Source organism: Cucurbita maxima, unplaced genomic scaffold, assembly GCF_002738345.1.
Source record: "Cucurbita maxima cultivar Rimu unplaced genomic scaffold, Cmax_1.0 Cma_Scf00033, whole genome shotgun sequence".
Taxonomy (NCBI): Eukaryota; Viridiplantae; Streptophyta; class Magnoliopsida; order Cucurbitales; family Cucurbitaceae; genus Cucurbita; species Cucurbita maxima.
Window position 1 is genome coordinate 1293392 of NW_019272049.1, and position 19050 is coordinate 1312441.

At 36.3% G+C, this 19050-nt stretch overlaps 3 protein-coding genes across 3 annotated transcripts; 2 read left to right on the plus strand and 1 right to left on the minus strand.

Moving 5' to 3' along the window:
* Positions 1-58: 58 nt before the first annotated feature.
* LOC111467243 (vacuolar protein sorting-associated protein 26A) lies at positions 59-10973 on the plus strand. The gene is made up of 12 exons (XM_023112096.1): positions 59-246; positions 4807-4854; positions 5148-5222; positions 5424-5498; positions 5609-5681; positions 6020-6064; positions 6263-6374; positions 6637-6703; positions 9245-9289; positions 9505-9560; positions 9843-10018; positions 10468-10973. Exons 2-12 carry the CDS (start codon positions 4852-4854, stop codon positions 10644-10646), a joined length of 906 nt encoding a protein of 301 aa, XP_022967864.1. The 5' UTR covers positions 59-246; positions 4807-4851; the 3' UTR covers positions 10647-10973.
* Positions 10974-13077: 2104 nt separating this feature from the next.
* Positions 13078-15381, plus strand: LOC111467171. Its single transcript, XM_023111970.1, has 2 exons — positions 13078-15110; positions 15159-15381. Exon 1 carries the CDS (start codon positions 13125-13127, stop codon positions 15093-15095), a length of 1971 nt encoding a protein of 656 aa, XP_022967738.1. The 5' UTR covers positions 13078-13124; the 3' UTR covers positions 15096-15110; positions 15159-15381.
* Positions 15382-16216: 835 nt separating this feature from the next.
* On the minus strand, positions 16217-18302 carry LOC111467212 (protein WHAT'S THIS FACTOR 1 homolog). Its single transcript, XM_023112037.1, has 2 exons — positions 16917-18302; positions 16217-16737 (listed from the first exon to the last, which is right to left on the minus strand). Exon 1 carries the CDS (start codon positions 18276-18278, stop codon positions 17004-17006), a length of 1275 nt encoding a protein of 424 aa, XP_022967805.1. The 5' UTR covers positions 18279-18302; the 3' UTR covers positions 16217-16737; positions 16917-17003.
* Positions 18303-19050: the final 748 nt, after the last annotated feature.

Sequence of the window (19050 nt, forward strand, 5' to 3'; positions counted from 1 at the left end):
AAAAAAAAAAAAAAAAAAAAAAAAAAAAAAAAAAAAAAAAAAAAAAAAAAAAAAAAAAAAGAAAGACCTCTTCTGTTTCAACTGCAGCTCCCTCGATTCCCCCTCCTCCTCCATTGATACGCTGAGATTCAAGCTTCAGCGTCGTTCGTCACCCCTTGCAGTCTCATCTGACTTCAGATCACGTCTCTCTCTCTCTCTCTCCGTTGCCGCCTGCGACCATCGCCATCTCAATTCCTTCTCGAACCCGTAAGATTGAAGTTTTCTGATCTTTTAATCTTTAATTTATGTTTTCTCCTGGTATGGCTTCCAATTGTGTGGACAAGTGTTGACTTTACACTCATGCTTTCTGCAAGGCTAATTTTTTTGGAGCGTTCCATTTTTCGTTTGATTTAGGAGAGGTTGATCATTCTGACTAGAGTATTTGATTTATGACAATGCTATTGATTCTCTTCGCGTCTGTGTTTGCTTTTGGTGCGCGCTGAAATTGAAAACATAATGAACTTTAAAGAACCACATCAGTTTGGTTCAACACAAGTTTAGTTTAGAAAAGAAAATTTGGTTCGGTTGCCCATATGATGAATAGAACATCAATGTTTGGATGGATTTCGCATAAATTGAACCAAACGGGCCAGTCCCGTCCATGCTTCCGTATTACAGGATTTATGAATGCTCCACTTTGTTTTAGTCTAGAAACCCGTATATCATGGTGTTCCCTGTAGATGAAGGGCATATTGATCTATAATGAAGACCCTCTTGGTTGAGCATAGTGACAGATGCCCTAAATGGATCTAATTGGCGAGCGATGGTTGGTTGAATTGTTTGGAGACACTTATCTAAGCAATTAAAACCCCGTGAACTGCCATCATAGATATAACTGTATCGATACATGTCAAAGCTTCGGTATACATGACTCTTCATCTAAATTTATTTCATCAATTTTTCGGTGAAATAATTCAAACAACTTTGCTTCTTCCTACTTTATCCATCCTTTTGTATGCTGAAGCCCTCTAAAAAGGAAAAAATGACCTCCAATCAAGCAAATTTATGCTTTTTCGTTGAGATTTTTGTACCTTGTGTTTTTTATCCCTTCTCTACAAGCATTTCATTGACAATCTTTTAATGTTACCAAGATCTTTGAGGAAGCTTACAGCTTTGGCTTAATAGTTTGGTTAGCCTTTGCTTTTTTCATGGAAATTGACCAATTTTTTCATGGCTTTAATAGTTTAGTTAGCCTTGGCTGCCATGTTACTATGTTGGATCGTAACATTTGTGCCCCTCTTTGGTTGAAGAATACCTTAAAAAGACACACTTGATTACTCTAGGATCTAGTTTCCTCTTTGAGTGTTGTGAACATGAACAAAGGTTGTGCACGTAATGCAAGGCATGAGTCCATTTGATGTTTGAAAGTGAGGAGGAAATTTGTCAAGGACTTCCATTGGACTTAGATTATCTAGGACACAAGATGAGAGACGATTAATCATATGGGTTGTAGTAAGAACCACCTCTCCCCAATAAGTTTTGGCATGTTTCCATGAATATGCAAGGCTCGAGTGGTGTATAGAAGGTGCCCGTTTTTCCTTTCTGCCACTCCATTTTGCTATGGCATAATAACACAAGAAGAGTCATGAATAGTGCTTTGAGACCGGAAGTATGAAGATAATGTTTGATTCAAGTGATCTCTGGTATTATCACTTCTAAATGTTTTGATTTTGACTGCAAATTGTGTTCGAATGATTGAGTGGAAGATGGGGATAATAGTATTGACATCATGTTTTTGTTTGAGGAGAAATAACCATGTGATCCGAGTGCCATTGCCAATTAATGTGAGAAACCAATGATCACTAGAAATATTTGGTACAGTTGAGGGTCCCTTATATCACTATGAATCAAATGAAAAGGAGCAGAGTTTTTATTTTTACTGATAGGAGAGATACATGTATATGTTTAGCGCATTCACACGCATCACAATGAAAATTAGAAATATTGATTCTTTGAAACAAATTTGGAAAAATAATATTCAAAATTCTAAATGATGGATGGCCACGTGAATGTAAAGGTGATGTAACTAACTTGCATCTTTATTGGATGAACTAAAAAATGACACGAATGCGAGGCAAGTTATTATCTCAGGTGCAAGTAGTTCAAGCCATTCAATTTCTTAGCAAGTCCAATCGTCCGTCTTGAGACTCGGATCCAAAAAACACTAAATGATGAGGAGAAAATAACACTACAGTGACAATCTGGGTAGGTTCTAGTATGGAAATAAGTCTGTTAGATAATTTTGGGACATGCAGGACTTATTTTAGTGTAAGAGTTCTAGAGATGAAAACATCGCCTATTCCTGCAACAGTGACACTAGTTCCATTTGGCACTGTAAATTTCAATTACTCAGGCGTAGATTATATGTTTTAAAACATTGTGAGTGAAGTGTCATGTGATCAAGTACATCAGAATCTATAATCCAAGAATTAACCACATTTATTTGTGAAAGATTTATACAAAAAGTGAACGAAGACTTACCTGAGATCGTCAAGCACTAGAATTTGATGTCTTGTTGAGAGAATTCAAGAGCAGCTTCAATCTCTTCATTATTGAATCCCTTGGTCTCCATGATTGGTGGTTTCTAGTTTGGTTTGGGATCCTCTGTAATGTTTGCTTATGCCTTGGACTAACATTTTTCCTTTGTTTCCCTGAGCCTCCATTATTTTCCCATTCATGGCTAGGAGGTTTTTCGTTCAACTTCCAACAACTCTTTTTTTTTTTTGTCTCGATTTTTTGCCGTGAGTACACTATAAATTTCTTTGCTAATCCTTCATTGGTTGTCTCTTCCATTGTTTCTTTCTTTTCTCGACAATGAAGGCTGAGACATCCATGCTTGGTTGTTTGTCAAGCATAAGACTTCTTCTCTCTTCTGCTTGAATAAAGGAAATTGTTTCTTCTAGGGACGATCTTTTCCACTGATTTGTACTTGAATTAATTCTCCTTTGGCTTGATGATTTTTTTTTCCTCCCCTTGTTTTCTAAGTCCAAATTGTTTAAGAATTTTTTTACCTATAAATTCTTTTTCATACATTTTCTTCAATACCTTCTGACACATTGGAGCTATTTTGTCTACTCCATTGGAAACTACTCCTAGTCTATTTTACAATTCGAGGACTCCATTTGAGCTAAAGCTCAACGACTCTATTGACAAGGAGGGCAAGAGAGAAATATCATATGCGACACTTCCTTTCTTAAGTTGTGCAGAGGATGGGGCAAGCAAATTATCTGTATTATTCAAATACGCATGATATTTGACATGGATATAATTATATCTATGCATGTGAACCATTGGACTCTTAAATTCAATATTCATGGGGTTAAACTTGGAAACTGCTGGCCGATCTTTCAAGATTTGAGGATTACCACTTCATAAGAAGATAAAGTTCTTTATTTGAAGGCTGAGTCATGGGGATATGAGCGCAAATGATAGAGTGTGATGCAGATCCCTTTACTTGTTATTTTGTAAAACTGGTTCACGGTGTGCTACAAGTAGAATGAATTGCAAAGTCATCTTTTTCTGATTTTTTCTTTTGCACAACAATATTGGTCCTCATTCCTTTTGCGGAAAATTATTGGTCCTTCATCTTGAGTACCTTCATTTAGAGTAGTGCCTTGCCTATCAGAATAAATAATCTCCATTCTTATATGTTAGTGGGTAATCCTCTCAACAAAGAAAAAGGAATGCTTTGGACATACATTAGTAGAGCTTTCCCTTGAAAACTATGGCCAGAGAGGAACAACCACACTTTCAAAGACACCGGCAAATCCTTTGACACTTTTATAACTTTGATGCTTTTTGTTTGCCGTGTATTAGTGTGAATATATACATCTTTTTTTTTAGTATAGCTTCAGTACTTTTTTGGCCAAGGGAACTTTTCTTTTGTAACAACTCTCGTGGCTTGGATGGTTCCCTCCCGTCTGTACATCTCATTTAATCAATGATTCTAGAATCCTTCCAGGCTTCAGGATTACAACGTGTAGGAGTTCTTGGGGTGTTAATATCCTTCGGCAGGTGACTCCAAATGGCTTGGTTGAATTAACCTGTTAAGTTTGCCACAATGTATCAATCTTAAGTGTTGCGGGGTGTTTGAAAGTACTACTCTAGTATGCCCTTTTCTACTCAAAACATTTTATTACAGGTTTTCAAGATAAAAAAGTTGTGGAATATTCTCAAATTATGGTAAATCTAAAGGGTTATTTTCAGCTTCTGCTTTTGTTTTTAGAACTAATTTATGATTAATTTTTTATTGGTCCGTAAAAGTAAAGATAATTGTGCACTTGAAATCATTATTTATAGAAAAACAATTACCCATGGAAACAAATTATGAGGAAAGAAGAGATAATAGATTAACGAACATAGTAATCTATACATTTTGTGGGGTTGATTGGAGCCCCTTTTTTAGTTTTGCTCCTTTTTGTGGGTTTTTTGATGCCGCTGTATTCTTTCAATTTTTTCTCCATTAAAGTTTGATACTTTTAACTTTAAAAAGAAAAAAAAAATCTATATATGTCTTCACTAAATTGTTTTCCTAAAAGCTAAAAGGCTGTTTTCCAAAATGCTCCCAAATATTCTCTATTATACTTTATTTCTTTGAACATGAGATCTGGTTCAAATATATATACTGATCTTTGTGTCATTGCTAAATAAGTTCTTGAATGGGAGCCCTTTTCTTTTTTAAGTTTGCAAATTCTGGTTTCCATTAGGGATGATTGTAATACATACTTAGCTTTTGACATTATTATGAAAGTATGATGTTGTATGCAGGCTGGTTGCACCAGGTTTGGGAGCTCAATTTCACTGCTGACCATTATGGTAATATCTATTTAAGTACTTATGGTGATTACACATGCCAATTTCTTTATTATTTTTCTGAGGATGAAATTATTCTGTTGTTTGCATATGAGAAGTATAAAAAAAGGCATTGATTTCAACTGCTAAAAGGAATTGCAGAAAAGTACTCCAGTTGGCATATATCAAAAGTGTCATAATTTCAAAAGAGATTGAGAGTTTCCTGTTATGTATTTTATTTGTTTGAAATATGTCTTGCATGGGTATTGTGATGAGATGGTATCATATTTTTAAAAAAAATTATTTTGATATTTCAGAATTACCTGCTTGGAGCTTTTAAGCCATCTTGCAACATATCAATCACATTTTCTGATGGAAAAACACGCAAGCAGGTATCCCATTTACTGTAGTTAGATATTGGATGAATGAGAGAAAATGTTTGTTCCAATTCTCATGCAGACGAGTTTTTAAAATAATGACAGGTAGTATCTATGTAAGCTATTGAGTTTTGCAACGTTTTTTTACTTGGACTTAATATTTCGAAGAACATTGTTATTTTATTTCGTTGTTTTCTTATCATATTTTTTCTTAAGGTTCCATTGAAGAAGGAAAATGGTCAAACAGTTTTGGTTCCCCTTTTCCAAAGTCAAGAGAATATTACTGGGAAGGTATATTATTTTTTTTGAAATTAACGTTTTCTTTATCAATCCTTATGAACTTTGTTTTTTCTATTAGAGACTGCTAGATTTTAATTTTCATTTTTCATATTGTGTTTCAGATAACTATAGATCCTCTACAAGGAAAGAAAGTTGATCACAATGGTGTTAAAATTGAGCTTCTTGGTCAAATCGGTGTGCACTTCTGCTGCTTTCACATCATGATAGTTTTCTTTTATTTGTCAATATATACATTTATAACATCGGCAAGTTTCTCTCTTTAGCACCAAGTCATTCCCTTTTATCTTCTTGCTTTGAAGTTATTCTTATTGGCCTCATGTATATTATTGAGGATATTGCTATGTTTCCTTGTGTATATTTTGCTTTCTTGTCCTTATTTCTTTTACATGAGGCTATCTTATGCTAATGGTGCAACAACCCTTCTTTCTGGGCATCAAAACGTTGATTGATTGATACTTTCTCTCTCTTACTTTAGGGAATTGATATTTAGTTTTCTATGCTCTTTTTTGCAGAGATGTATTTTGATAGAGGCAACTTTTATGACTTTACTTCTCTTGGTAAGTATTATATGTGTTTCGTTCTTGTCACTATTTGAATTTCGTTAATTTGAAGGAAAAAAATACTATGCGAATGTAAGGGGAGGCTAATTAAAATTTAGTTATCTTTGACAAATCAATTATGATGATTTTTTGCATCATTGTTATCGTACATGTGGGACATGTTCTTCAGCATTTAACTTTCATTAATTTTTGCAGTTCGCGAACTGGATGTTCCAGGAGAAATATACGAAAGGAAAACATACCCATTCGAATTTTCTACAGTTGAAATGCCTTATGAGACATATAATGGGGTGAATGTGAGGCTGAGGTAAATAGTCTTATGCAATTAAGATCTTTCTTTAATAATGAGGCTATCATCTTTTCTGCTGGCGACTCTTTTAAATGTTTACAGCTTAATTCCGCTAATGAATCTCTTGTTATTGATTCTCAATTATTAGTTTGATTGTTATTCATATATCTTGGACATTTTTAATATGTACATCATGATATTAGAACATTTTCTACTTCTGATATTTCAATTTTGTTAACTGAGTTTTTTGGTCTGGTGTTTTCTGAATTTCCCTCCCTAGGTATGTTCTCAAAGTTACCATCACTCGTGGTTATGCTGGTAGCATAGTGGAATATCAGGACTTTGTGGTAACACTTACCTCTTTTTCCTCTAGCATCCTGTATTGAATAATGGCAGCGGATGGACATGTTGATCTTACATGAACATTGTAGCCTAGTAGTTCCACACGTGCATGCAAAGAATAATTGACATGAAGTCTCGTGGTCTTGATGTGTTCTTCGAGTTCTCAAAAATTCATAAGATCATTTTGAGTTTCAAGAAAAAAAACGTTTCATTTTATTTATTATTGTTATTATTTTGAAAATGGAATCATTAGCTCTTACATTCATGAGATGAAACGTTTGTGTGCCTCATTCCTAAATTCCGAACTGTTGAAATTAGGAGGTTTCTGCCCATTTAGTTTAGTCTCAAGTCTTTATAAAGTTCCGGCAGAAGTCCTCTTTGAAACATTGTGATGGTGCTTCCGTCAACTATCTCAAGAACCAGTTCGTCTTTCTATATGGAATGCATATTGCCTATAAAGACCATTTACGAACACATTTCTCAACACTACATTAAAGAATTGCTTGTGACGTCACAAAAAACATTTCAGAATGTCAGACAAATTGTTTTATTTCCCTCATTTAGTATATGTACGGTATTTTCTTCACTTCATTATTATTATTATTATTTAATATGAAACCAAGCTTTCATTGAGGAAAATGAGAGAATGTACAAGAAAATACAGAACAAAGCCCACAAAAGGAGTCCTTTGCTACCTACAAGAAAGGACTCAAATTGAAAAGAATATGTCCCAGCTGATAATTACAAAAAGTTCGGGATGTTCATAAATGTAGTGGCGTTAAACCTCACTACTTCCCATACCTCCTCCAAAGTCGTTCAAATCCTCTAAAGATTTTACTATTTCTCTCTGGCCACATCCCACAAAATAGCGAAGGAGCAAGCCTTGCCACAACACTGTTCTCTTTTTTCAGAAGGGAGAGTTCATTTGGATCTCCTCAATCATAGAACAACAATCCTTGTTTCAAACCCAAGCAACCTCAAACATAGGGAAGCAACATCTCCAAAGCAAATGAGCAAATGGGCAGCTCCACAAAATATAATCTAGATTCTCCTCATGACGTTTACAAAGAACACATCATTGCGGATGCAACACAAGGGAGGGGTGCTGCTGGATATGGTCTTGTGTGTTTACTTTTCCATGAAAGATTTCTGGGCAAAAACTTCATTTTCTTAGGGATTTTATCCTACTATGGCTCTCTTGATACGAACGACAAGAGAACTCTCTCTCCCTAAATTGACCCTCTGATCTGAAATAATTGAAAGAAGGTTGTAAGGCCTCTATTGTTATGACTAATGCAAGGAAAGGTAAAAGTGGGATTTCACTCACCACTGATGGTTGGTAACTGGAATTTGCTTGTGCTTATACACGAGGAACAAGAGTAGTAGTAGGGGCAGAGAGAATGTTTTTGGGTGTGGAATCGATTAGCAAGGGATTATTCCTCTGTTTCTATGTTCTTGTACTAATTGATCTTATTGTTGCAGTAAATAGTAAGGGATACCTTATAGTGGCCCACCACCTCTAGGGTAGAAGATGTTGAGAGCCCATAGAGAGTGAAAAAGACATCTCCGGGGAAGACAAAATAGGGGCCACTGAGTACAACCTCTTATCAGACAAGTGATAAAGTTGCGGGAACAACACACGTAGGGGCTTCTTGCCCAACAATCCTCTCAAAAATAGGTATCAGACCCTTCCCAAAAGCCTACTTGCTCAAGCCCTTCAACCTACCACTTGGCACCCACTCAAAAGGGTGTAGTCCATACTTACTATGGTCTTATACCAAAGAGCATGTGGTTCTCTGAAACACCACAATCCGTAATCTCAGGTTCCCTACGCCTCATCCTTCAGCTTCCACTGGTTTCGAAACACCTCCCCCCTAACCAAATGAGATCCCCCACCCTCCTCATTTCCTTTCCATTGAAAAATCCTTCCCATCAAAGGAGGTCCCCCACCCTCATGAATGTCTTCTCTGTATTACGAGTCATTAACTAGAAAGAGCCCTTCATTTGCTACTGTTTTCTGAATCTTTAATTAGGAAACATTTGTAGCTCGCTTGTGTTTTGGTATATATTTGGGGTATTTGATAAAAAGTAGTAGCTGATGGACGGAGTATGAAGGCAGCGAGCTATTGGAGTTCCTTTCACTTTTCTTCATTTTATGGATTTCTACTGCTACCAGATTTTAGATTATTTCTCTTGTTATTTCTTGTGATTGAACTTATGCTTGTTAGATTCTTGGCTGTTTAGTTCATTTCCTTTGTTACACCACCCCCCGCACCCCCTCCCTCTAGGGTTTGTTTTATCTTTATTCTTTTTGGCATGCTTTGCCCTCTTCTCTAGCTTATGCTGTCATATCTTGTACTTATACCGCTAGCATTTGAAGTTCCATTTTACATAAATTATGGAGGTTGGTGGTACAATAAGTCTGAACTCTTGTTTATCATAGCTCGTTATTAACATGTTAATTGCTACCAACCTATCCGTAGCAAATCTATCTAGTCTATGTGGATACTGTTACATCTAAGCTTGTAATAATTGATTTGCTTCAGGTTCGCAATTATTCTCCACTTCCATCAATCAATAATGGTATCAAGGTCAGTACAGACAAATACCCCATTCCTTGAACCATACAACCACTGCCATTCACTTGTCTTTACGATGCAAGCATTTAGTTTATGGCTGTTGACTCATTGAAATACACTTCTTTTACCGACTGGGTTGAGTGGCATTGTGGCACGAATGCCTATATAGACCTACTAAACAAAGCAACTTCTTTGTAGATCGTTTTGATTATTTATGCTCTTTGTAGATGGAAGTTGGAATTGAAGATTGCCTGCACATCGAGTTTGAGTATAACAAAAGCAAGTAAGTGGTATAGATTTTCTGGCCGGGGTTTGAACTATGCTCTTAGGAATTCTACGTCCTCAACTTCATAGCTTTCTTTGATGAGTTTTATCTTTTGTTACCTACAAAATCAAACTTAATTGCCATTTTCAGAAGCAGGCTATGTTGGTTGTTTCATCACTTACCTTTAACTTTTTTTTTTATAATTATTTTGAAACTAGAAGCATTGATCATTTTCCCTTTTCTAGAGATGGAAGGGTAAAAAATAATTTCTTAGTAAGTGAAGAAAATTGGTACATACAGGTACCATCTCAAAGATGTTATCATCGGCAAGATTTATTTCCTGCTGGTGAGAATTAAGATAAAGAATATGGATCTGGAGATCAGGCGTCGAGAATCAACAGGATCTGGAGCTAACACTCATGTCGAGACAGAGACACTGGCCAAGTATGAGCTCATGGATGGAGCTCCAGTTAGAGGTGCGCTCCAATTACCTAATGCAGTGCAAGTAGCATATTTGTGTACCAAACGATAAACCTTTGTTGTTTGCTTTTGTTTCCAGAAACAAACTTTTCATTGATATATGGAAAGTAACACGATGCTAAACACCTAAAACAAGCCTAACCAGGTGTAATCCCAAACTAAAAGACTACACAAAACAACCTTAAAAGACACAAGATATTAAACCTTGTTGCTAATATAGTTTGTGGAAATGTATGTCTTACTTTGCTTGATTGGACTCCTTTTGGGGTTGGTTTGTTGTAATTCCCCTGTATTCTTTCAGAATTCGAAGTTCGGTTTTTTTCATTAAAAAAAAGTAAGGGGAAATGTGATGAAGATGGTGTGGACTGAAAGTTCTGTTTACTAGTCTTCTTTTTAGTTGCCATTGAACCTGTAAGCTTAAAATAGCTTGTACTTGCTTCTGTAGGTGAATCTATTCCAGTTAGACTGTTTCTTAGCCCTTACGAGCTGACTCCTACGCATCGTAACATCAACAATAAATTCAGTGTGAAGTATTATTTAAATCTTGTTCTTGTTGATGAAGAGGACAGGCGCTATTTCAAACAGCAGGAGATCACTATATATAGGCTTCATGAGACGACGTGATCACACATCTCCAAATACTGTTAAATAAAATCAGTTTTGAAAAGAAGATCAACTACTGAGAGCGCTCTGTAAAGCTTTTTATTCTGGAAAATATCTATTTCCTGTCCAAGCAAAATGTTTGACTGGTTGCTTAGGCAAGGAATCTTGGTGAGGGCATTTCTTTCGGTCGGTGGTACGTATGATATGTTGATTGTATGAACATGGTTAGATAAGTGTTGCATATTTCGTCACGAGCAACAAGATCTGGTTTTCTTCAGTGTGCTTGTAGATTATACTTTCGTATTGTGATACAAATCCCATATTCGATTTCCATTTTTCTTCACCTAACTCTGCATATTGTTCAAGGGTTCGTTTGCTGTTCATAAGAAATAATATCATGCTTTTAGGATGCCTCAACTTTCGTCTTTCACTGTTCATATCTGATTTGTTGATGGGAATCAAATTGGATGGTTGTGTTTTTCCTTATTCTGGTTGTAGAAATTGATTTCAGGTCTATAGAAACTATGATGCTCATAATATGGTGGGGAGATTGCCAGGTTAGGCCATCTTGTGTTTTCCGAAGTTGCTGCTTGTGAGTTTTGTTATGTTTCTGAAAATTTTAGTACCACAGTGATGCTTTCTGGAGAAATTTTTTTTCACATCTTGTTGCTTAATCTTGTTGCTTAGCTGTAAAGTGATCAAAAAGGCTAAGTGCTTTTGAACCATTAATTTTTGTTTTGAAAAATGATTTTAGGTAAAAATTAAAAAGATGGCATGTTCGTGGGTTGGTTTGGGTTAAAAATTAAAAACCTATCGTGGTTGGTTTGGGAGGCTTCGCAGGTTGGTTTGGGTTAGGTTGAGATACTTTTATACTCAACGTTGTAATTTTTTTTTTTCTGGGCAATTACTATTTTGATCCTATTTCTCCTGAAAATGGTATGTTTTCGAAGGTCGAGTTATATTTATTCAATTTTTTTTAATAAAAGTAAATTTTTAATTTGTAAAACATTTTATTTATTTATTGAAAATCTCTTAAAATATATTGAAAATCTTTCCAAACATTTTATTTATTTTTATTTATTTTCTATTTTTTAATTCTATTTTTCATTTTCTTTTTTTTTATTTACGTTTACCCTCTTCTATTTTACTTTTGTTCATCTTTCTTTTTATTTATTTATTTATTTTTACTATTTTTTAATTAATTTATTTATTTATTATTATTATCATATAATAGTTTACTCCACAATACGTTATTATAATTAATTATTTAATTTGATAACTTTACAATTTAATTTTAATATATTTTTTATTAAAATTATTTATTTAAAAATAATTATTAATAATATTAGCTAAGAAACTCATAATGCATATTTATAAAATACTTATTAACAAATAAAAGCAAAATTTAAATTTAAATTTAAGACATATTATTATTTTGTTAATAAATTATTATAATAGTATAAGATTTATAAACATATCTCATTCAAGATAATTTACTTTACCATATACTGCATTACATTAATTTTTGTGAGTTGGTATCAAATTGGTATCAAATATTTATAATTAAAAGTTTGTATATTTTTATTAAAATCATTTATTTGAAGATAATTATTAACCTTTATTATCTAATAAACCCAAAAACCTAAAATTTAAAGTATATAAATGAAAATTAAATTATTTAAAATCATTTTAATTATCTAACCTTAAGATAATTAATTATTTAAAATAAAATAAGATAATAAATGTTGAAAATGCTTTAATTATATGAAATTCTCGTAACATTTCTTATTTAGGACTAAACGTAGTTATTTGATTCTCATATATTCTTTTCTAATCATCATAAACAAAACCTTAAATTAAGTAACCATAACAACAGTTATTTGATTATAAAATATATATTGCTAAAGATATACTTTGATACCATATTAGAAATGATGCTCTGATACTATGTTAGGTTAAGAACGAGAAAAAATGGGATTTAAAAATAAAATATAATATATTCAATTTAAAATTCTAATCGAAAAAATCAAATAAAATATATCAAATATAAAATCTTGGTTATATAAAATATATTCTAATAATATTTTAAAATTAATAATAATTTTAAATTGGTATGGTAAAAAATAATCTAGTTTTAACGACGAACCCAATTTATAAAAGTTTTTATTTATTTAAACCTAATCAAAATCAAATATTAGACGGGTCGATTTATGTGCGCATGATATAAATAAGTTTTTTAATTTACAGCTAATCTAAATAAAAACACTAATTTCGATTATTTTTTATACCAATTGTCGTATTTAATTCTAGTAACATAAAACTAATTTTTATAATATATATTTATTGAAAAAATGAGAGTTGACTTTCTCTCTTAATTAATAATATAAAAAATAAATGTGATTTTTTCTTGGACCCCACGCATCAATATTCCCTATAAATTAAGTGCAAATCCTTTCCTCCGTCCACCGTCAATCCGACTCATTTTTCCGTTTCGATTTCATGGCTCCTCCAAGCCTTCTCGGTCCTCCGGAGCTCTACACCGCATTCCAACCATCTCAACCAACGCAACCAACCCCCACCGGCGACCCCTTCGTCGATGCTCTTGTTGCCAACTTCAACGAGTTCGATACAAACGATGATGAACTGCCGCCGATGGGCTTCACGGAGAATATGTCGGTGACGTTTCTCTCCTCCGGAAATCCTTGCCTCGATTTCTTCTTCCATGTGGTCCCTGATACGCCGTCCGAATCTTTGACTGAGAGATTGAGTGTGGCTTGGAATCACAATCCGTTGATGACGCTGAAGCTGATCTGTAATTTGCGAGGTGTTCGTGGTACCGGAAAGTCCGATAAAGAGGGATACTACACGGCTGCGCTCTGGCTTCACAAATTTCATCCCAAAACCCTAGCCGGTAACATTCCTTCTCTTGCTGATTTTGGTTATTTCAAGGATCTGCCGGAGTTACTCTACCGGCTTCTTGAGGGTTCCGATGTGAGGAAGAATCAGAAGGCTGAGTGGATTGGGAGGAGGAAAGGCAGACATATGAAGAGAAGGAGATCGCTGTCGTCTGAAAGAGGGTCGCGATCTCCCAGCCACGGAGAATTCAAGCAAGAGAAGCTGAAGACGAGGAAGAAAGAAATTCAATTTTCACCGGACGTAGAGGCAAAAATTGCGAAGGCTATGGAGAGATCGATGATATTGAAAGAGAAGGCGAGCACAGAGAGGAAGATAAAGAAGGTTTCGATGGCGAAGAAGGCTTTGGAACGTTATCAATCCGATCCAAATTTCCAACGCTTGTACGATCGAGTCTCTGACTTCTTCGCCGATTGCTTGAAATATGATCTTCAATTTCTGAATTCCGGAGAATTAAATAAAATCAGTCTCGCTGCGAAATGGTGCCCTTCCGTCGATTCATCCTTCGATCGCTCGACATTACTCTGCGAGAGCATAGCGAGGAAGCTTTTCCCCCGTCAATCGGATCCGGAATATGAAGGGATCGAAGAAGCGCATTATGCGTACAGAGTTCGCGACAGATTGAGGAAGCAAGTTTTGGTGCCGCTCCGGAAGGTGTTGGAGCTGCCGGAGATTTTCATGGGAGCTAATCAGTGGAATGCGATCCCTTACAACAGGGTAGCCTCTGTTGCAATGAAAAACTACAAGAAAAAGTTCATCGAACACGATGGGGAACGGTTTGCTCAATACTTAGAAGATGTCAAGTCCGGTAAGACCAAGATTGCTGCCGGTGCACTGCTTCCTCACCAGATCATAGCTTCTTTGAACGATGGCGAGGAAGACGGCGGAGAAGTGGCAGAGCTTCAATGGAAGAGAATGGTGGATGATTTGTTGGAGAAAGGGAAGTTGAGAAACTGCATATCTGTTTGTGATGTGTCTGGTAGTATGGACGGGACTCCCATGGAAGTTTGTGTTGCTTTGGGTCTATTGGTATCTGAATTGAGTGAAGATCCATGGAAAGGGAAAGTGATTACATTCTCTGCGGACCCTCAACTTCATTTGATCCAAGGGGACAGTCTGAGATCGAAGACCGAATTCATTATGAGTATGGAATTGGGGTACAATACCAATTTTCAGAAGGTGTTTGATCAAATTCTGAAAGTGGCTGTGGATGCAAAGTTGAAGGAAGAACAGATGATAAAGAGAGTGTTCGTGTTCAGCGACATGGAGTTCGATCAAGCATCAGCAAACTCGTGGGAAACAGATTACCAAGTTATAGTAAGGAAGTTTAGTGAAAAAGGGTATGGATCATCTGTTCCACAGATTGTGTTTTGGAACTTAAGAGATTCAAGGGCAACGCCGGTGCCGACAAATGAGAAGGGGATGGCTTTGGTCAGTGGATTCTCAAAGAACTTGATGAACTTGTTTTTGAATGGCGACGGCGTCATTCAGCCGGATGCCATCATGGAGCTGGCTGTCTCCGGCAGTGAGTACCAGAAGCTTGTTGTTCTTGATTGATCAATCAAGGTACACTATATATATATATATATATTTATATATATATATATGATGCAAGTTCTTTTTGTTCTTCACATTTTAGTATTAATTTCCCCTTATGATGCATGCTCCATCCAACTTGCCCAAGTTAAAAGAACAATGCCAGCCCATGTCCTACCTCTCATCTATACATGATGTATATATATCTATAGTTACAAGCTCAACTTTGAGTTAAGGATTTAGGGTTGTGTTTGATAAGCTTTGATTTGATGTCTAATACTATCATCTTTTGAGGCCCTTTGATGCACAATGGATTTGGGTATGGGATTAGGTACCGTGTTAAATGAACTCCGAACTCATTTAACACTAGAACTCCAAGACTTTGTTTCCCGGAATGGATTTTATTAACACGTCTTAAAGCAAAGCCATGAGAACTTATGCTCATACCATTGTGGAGAGTTGTGTTCGTCTAACACCGATCTGAACCAACCATAAAATTTGGCAATAATGATTTCACTAAGTTCTTACTTCCACAAAGTTTACTAATGAATCCTGGTTGAGATTCATCAATATTAGATGCAACGATAATTTCGATAATTTTCCTCTACAACAGAAAACACGAGAACTTGAATTTTTTTTTCTTCCAAGATACTCTGACATAACATGAACAGGAAATCACTTAGGCTCCATTAAACAGAATAACAAGGCCCTTATTCTCAAGTGACTATGGAGATGTGGCCATCAGCAAAATAAATATTTATAGAGTTCTATATCCTCCCCTCTAAAAGAGACCCTGTTATTACTATTCTCTCTTCTATAAACTGCTCACAAACTGCCCATTCATCACATCTTCATCCATTGTCCATTTGTCCATAGCACTCAGACTCTTCGTGTCGTAAGAGAATTCGATATGGATCTACCAAATGCCTCCCTTCTAGGGCCTCAGACCACTTGGTTTTACAATAAGTAGGAATTTTAAGACGAGAGCCTCGATGGGTTCATTTTCGAATCGTACCCGTTCTTGATGGGTGCTCCAACCACAAGAAATCTTCTGTAATCATATAGACTTAACGATGATTATCTACCCGACCCCAACATCTAAGCTATATATTTCCTTTGATTTTATAGTACAAAGTTTGTTGTCCAAATATATGAATTGGTCTATCAATGCGTACACTATATGCATGTCTCTACATTGTTCATAGTCTACAAGCTAACAAATAAAATTCCAGATGTGACTTCAAACAGAGAAAACGCCAACAAAATGAATCTCATTGTCTAACCTTTTAGAAGAGAAGTGCCAGGACAACTCTTTTCAGCCTTGAAAAAGAAAGGCCATAAATTATGAATTTAAACCGACTCCAATCTATACAAAGAAGCAAATATATAATTTCTTTACCAGAAATGTCCTCTTCAGCTTTTTGCTGGATCGTGTTTTGAGTTCGAACGTCACGGAGTATGAAAAAGAAGCTGTTTCTTACATAGGAAAGATTCAGCATTTCTTTCCCTGGGTTGGGAAAGTGGATAGTACCATCTTTCCATTTCTCTGTCGCCACAAACCATTTCTTTCCTCTATAGCTTATGTCTTTATCACATAAACTATAAAGAATTGCTTTGCATGGGACAATGTCGATCTCTCAAATGGAGTCATCTGCCAATGAAACTGCAAGCAAAACAAAAGATATCACTCAATCAGTCTAAATTGCAATCAAATCAATTGCTCCGTAGTTTCCCAATCCTTTAAGTTCCTCCCAGACAAGTGATGAACCAAACTAATGAAGGAATAATACAATTTTTTTTCCAGCAACTGCATAAAAACTACCAGGAAAAGAGTAAACTCACATTTCGCATATATATGCACAGGAGGCATTGATTTTTGTCCCTCTTTTTTGGCAACTAGCAAAGGGAGGATCCAGTTATCAGACTCCATTAATCTGAATCAGATTCCTCTGCCTGCGAGTTCTCGTCCTCTAAGCATTCATCATCACCCGTCTCATCTAATTCAACATCCAAACCATTCTCCACCATCTCCTCGGCTGTATTATTAAGCAGAATGCCCTCCTTTTCTATCAATGCAGCACCTTTCCCCCGGTAAAACAGACCAGTCTTCATGACATGATAAAACTTTTCCCTAAGACGTGTCAAGGGATGTGGGTTCACTAGCTTTCCTCGCTGATACCCTTCCCTAAGAGAAACAGTCGTGGTCTTACACTTCAAAGACAGATAGAAGATTCCGGGATAACGGGTGAAGATTCGAGTGAACTTATGGGGAAGATTCAATTCCTCTCTCAAGCTTCTCAAATAGTTTCTTTTAGTTTTCTTGTGAAGAGTGAGGCTCAAAAGCTCATGTAGAACCCCAACAACTCGCTTCTCCATGAGATCACTGTTGGGGTCAATTTGCCTGCAACTCTCATATGGAGAAACGTAAGGTAACTTTTGAAACTCTTCCATCCAAGCTTTTACCTTCTTTTGTGCCCCATATCCCCTCGGAAAACTCATAGGAAAAGCCAATGTGGTACGCCCCCTTTTGAATTGCCTATACGCATCGCCCAGTTCAGAGCTCTCGTTGCTCCTTTGCAAGGCTGAAACTGCAAATTCCTCGGCCCATTCCATAAGCCGCAGACACCAATCCCCATTCGAGGCCTTCACTAATCGAAAATGATCCGGATACTTGGGAATCAATGACCTCTCAAAGCCACACGGGAGACCTAGATCCCATTCTAGAGGACGCAACGACGGAAGAGGAATAGCCCTATTTTTCATCATCATAAGCACTCTACAAAGCCTTTCGACAGTATCGCTCTCATGAATTTGGTGAACACTAGTCTCTTGCTGATCTAAAAGCAGCGCGGTATCCGTCAAACGAAAGCAAGGCAAATTAGCGTAACGAGAATGAGGAAATTCGTGAAAGAGAGTCGGATACCTCCGGATGAAGCGAAGAACGGGGATGGTGAGGCCGAGCAGCTTCTGCCAATCGGCGATGGATTTAATAGTAACGAAGCCAGTAGAGGAGCGCTTAATGGCGTCCTTGAGGAGGGAAGCGGCCTTCAAATCGGTCTCCGTGTCGATGATGTGATCGAGACTCCGATTCTTGACCCATTTGAGGCGAACCTTGGCAATTCCTCGGCATTGAAGGAGCAGAAAAGGATTAGGGCTCAGGTATGGCGATCGAAGAATTAGGGTGGAAAAGGAGAAGCTCTTCATTTCCAAATCGAATGCTCGAGCTCGACAGAGAAGCTCTTTATTTTAAATTTTTATTTATTTAATTTCATTATATATTAAAATTAAGTGGTAAATTTTAATTAAATATTTGAAAATAATTAAATAGATATTTTATTTTTATTAAATGATAAAATTAGTGTCCAAATTAACATGAATTAAAACCAATTTAACCCAAACCAGAACCCTCTGTTCCTCACCGCGATCCGCCATGTCTAACCCCAACACTCATGTCTCTCCAATATTGCATCCATACCCACCCCCCGCAACACCACCGGCGTAGCCACCGACGCCCATGTTAGATAAAACCTGTGTTTTTTCAGTTTTTCCTTATTGATTCACACGATTTCAGAATACCTCTATTTGACCATTTGACAAAACACGTCGAATGGATCACCAAAGTTTTAGACGGCAATTTTAAATACGAAATCTTTTCAGAATATTGGATAACCCATTTTTTGAACCAAGTCAAAATTTCAGTCATTCTCTCTCTTTTATCATTTTATTTTTCTACTAACAACCTCCCGTCGACGATTTCCTCTCACCAAATTTCTCTGGCTGATTATCAAAAAACAACAAGTGGTATCAGAGCCAGGTTGAAGCCATCAGTGTATATGATTGGTGAGGAGCCAATCTATCAACAAATAAGTTGAATAGCTCAAGTGGTTAGAGCGTCAACCTAACTACACACTGGTCTCAGGTTCGTGGGGCCCATCTCGGGCAGGCTCACTCACTCCTCCACGCCAGCCGCCGCCGT

Coding starts and splice junctions, on each gene's coding strand:
- LOC111467243 (XM_023112096.1), top strand. Junction 6,704..9,244: donor TGGAATATCAGGACTTTGTG/GTAACACTTACC, acceptor GATTTGCTTCAG/GTTCGCAATTATTCTCCACT. Junction 9,290..9,504: donor CAATCAATAATGGTATCAAG/GTCAGTACAGAC, acceptor TGCTCTTTGTAG/ATGGAAGTTGGAATTGAAGA.
- LOC111467171 (XM_023111970.1), top strand. CDS start 13,125: ATGGCTCCTCCAAGCCTTCTCGGTCCTCCGGAGCTCTACACCGCATTC.
- LOC111467212 (XM_023112037.1), bottom strand. CDS start 18,278: ATGAAGAGCTTCTCCTTTTCCACCCTAATTCTTCGATCGCCATACCTG.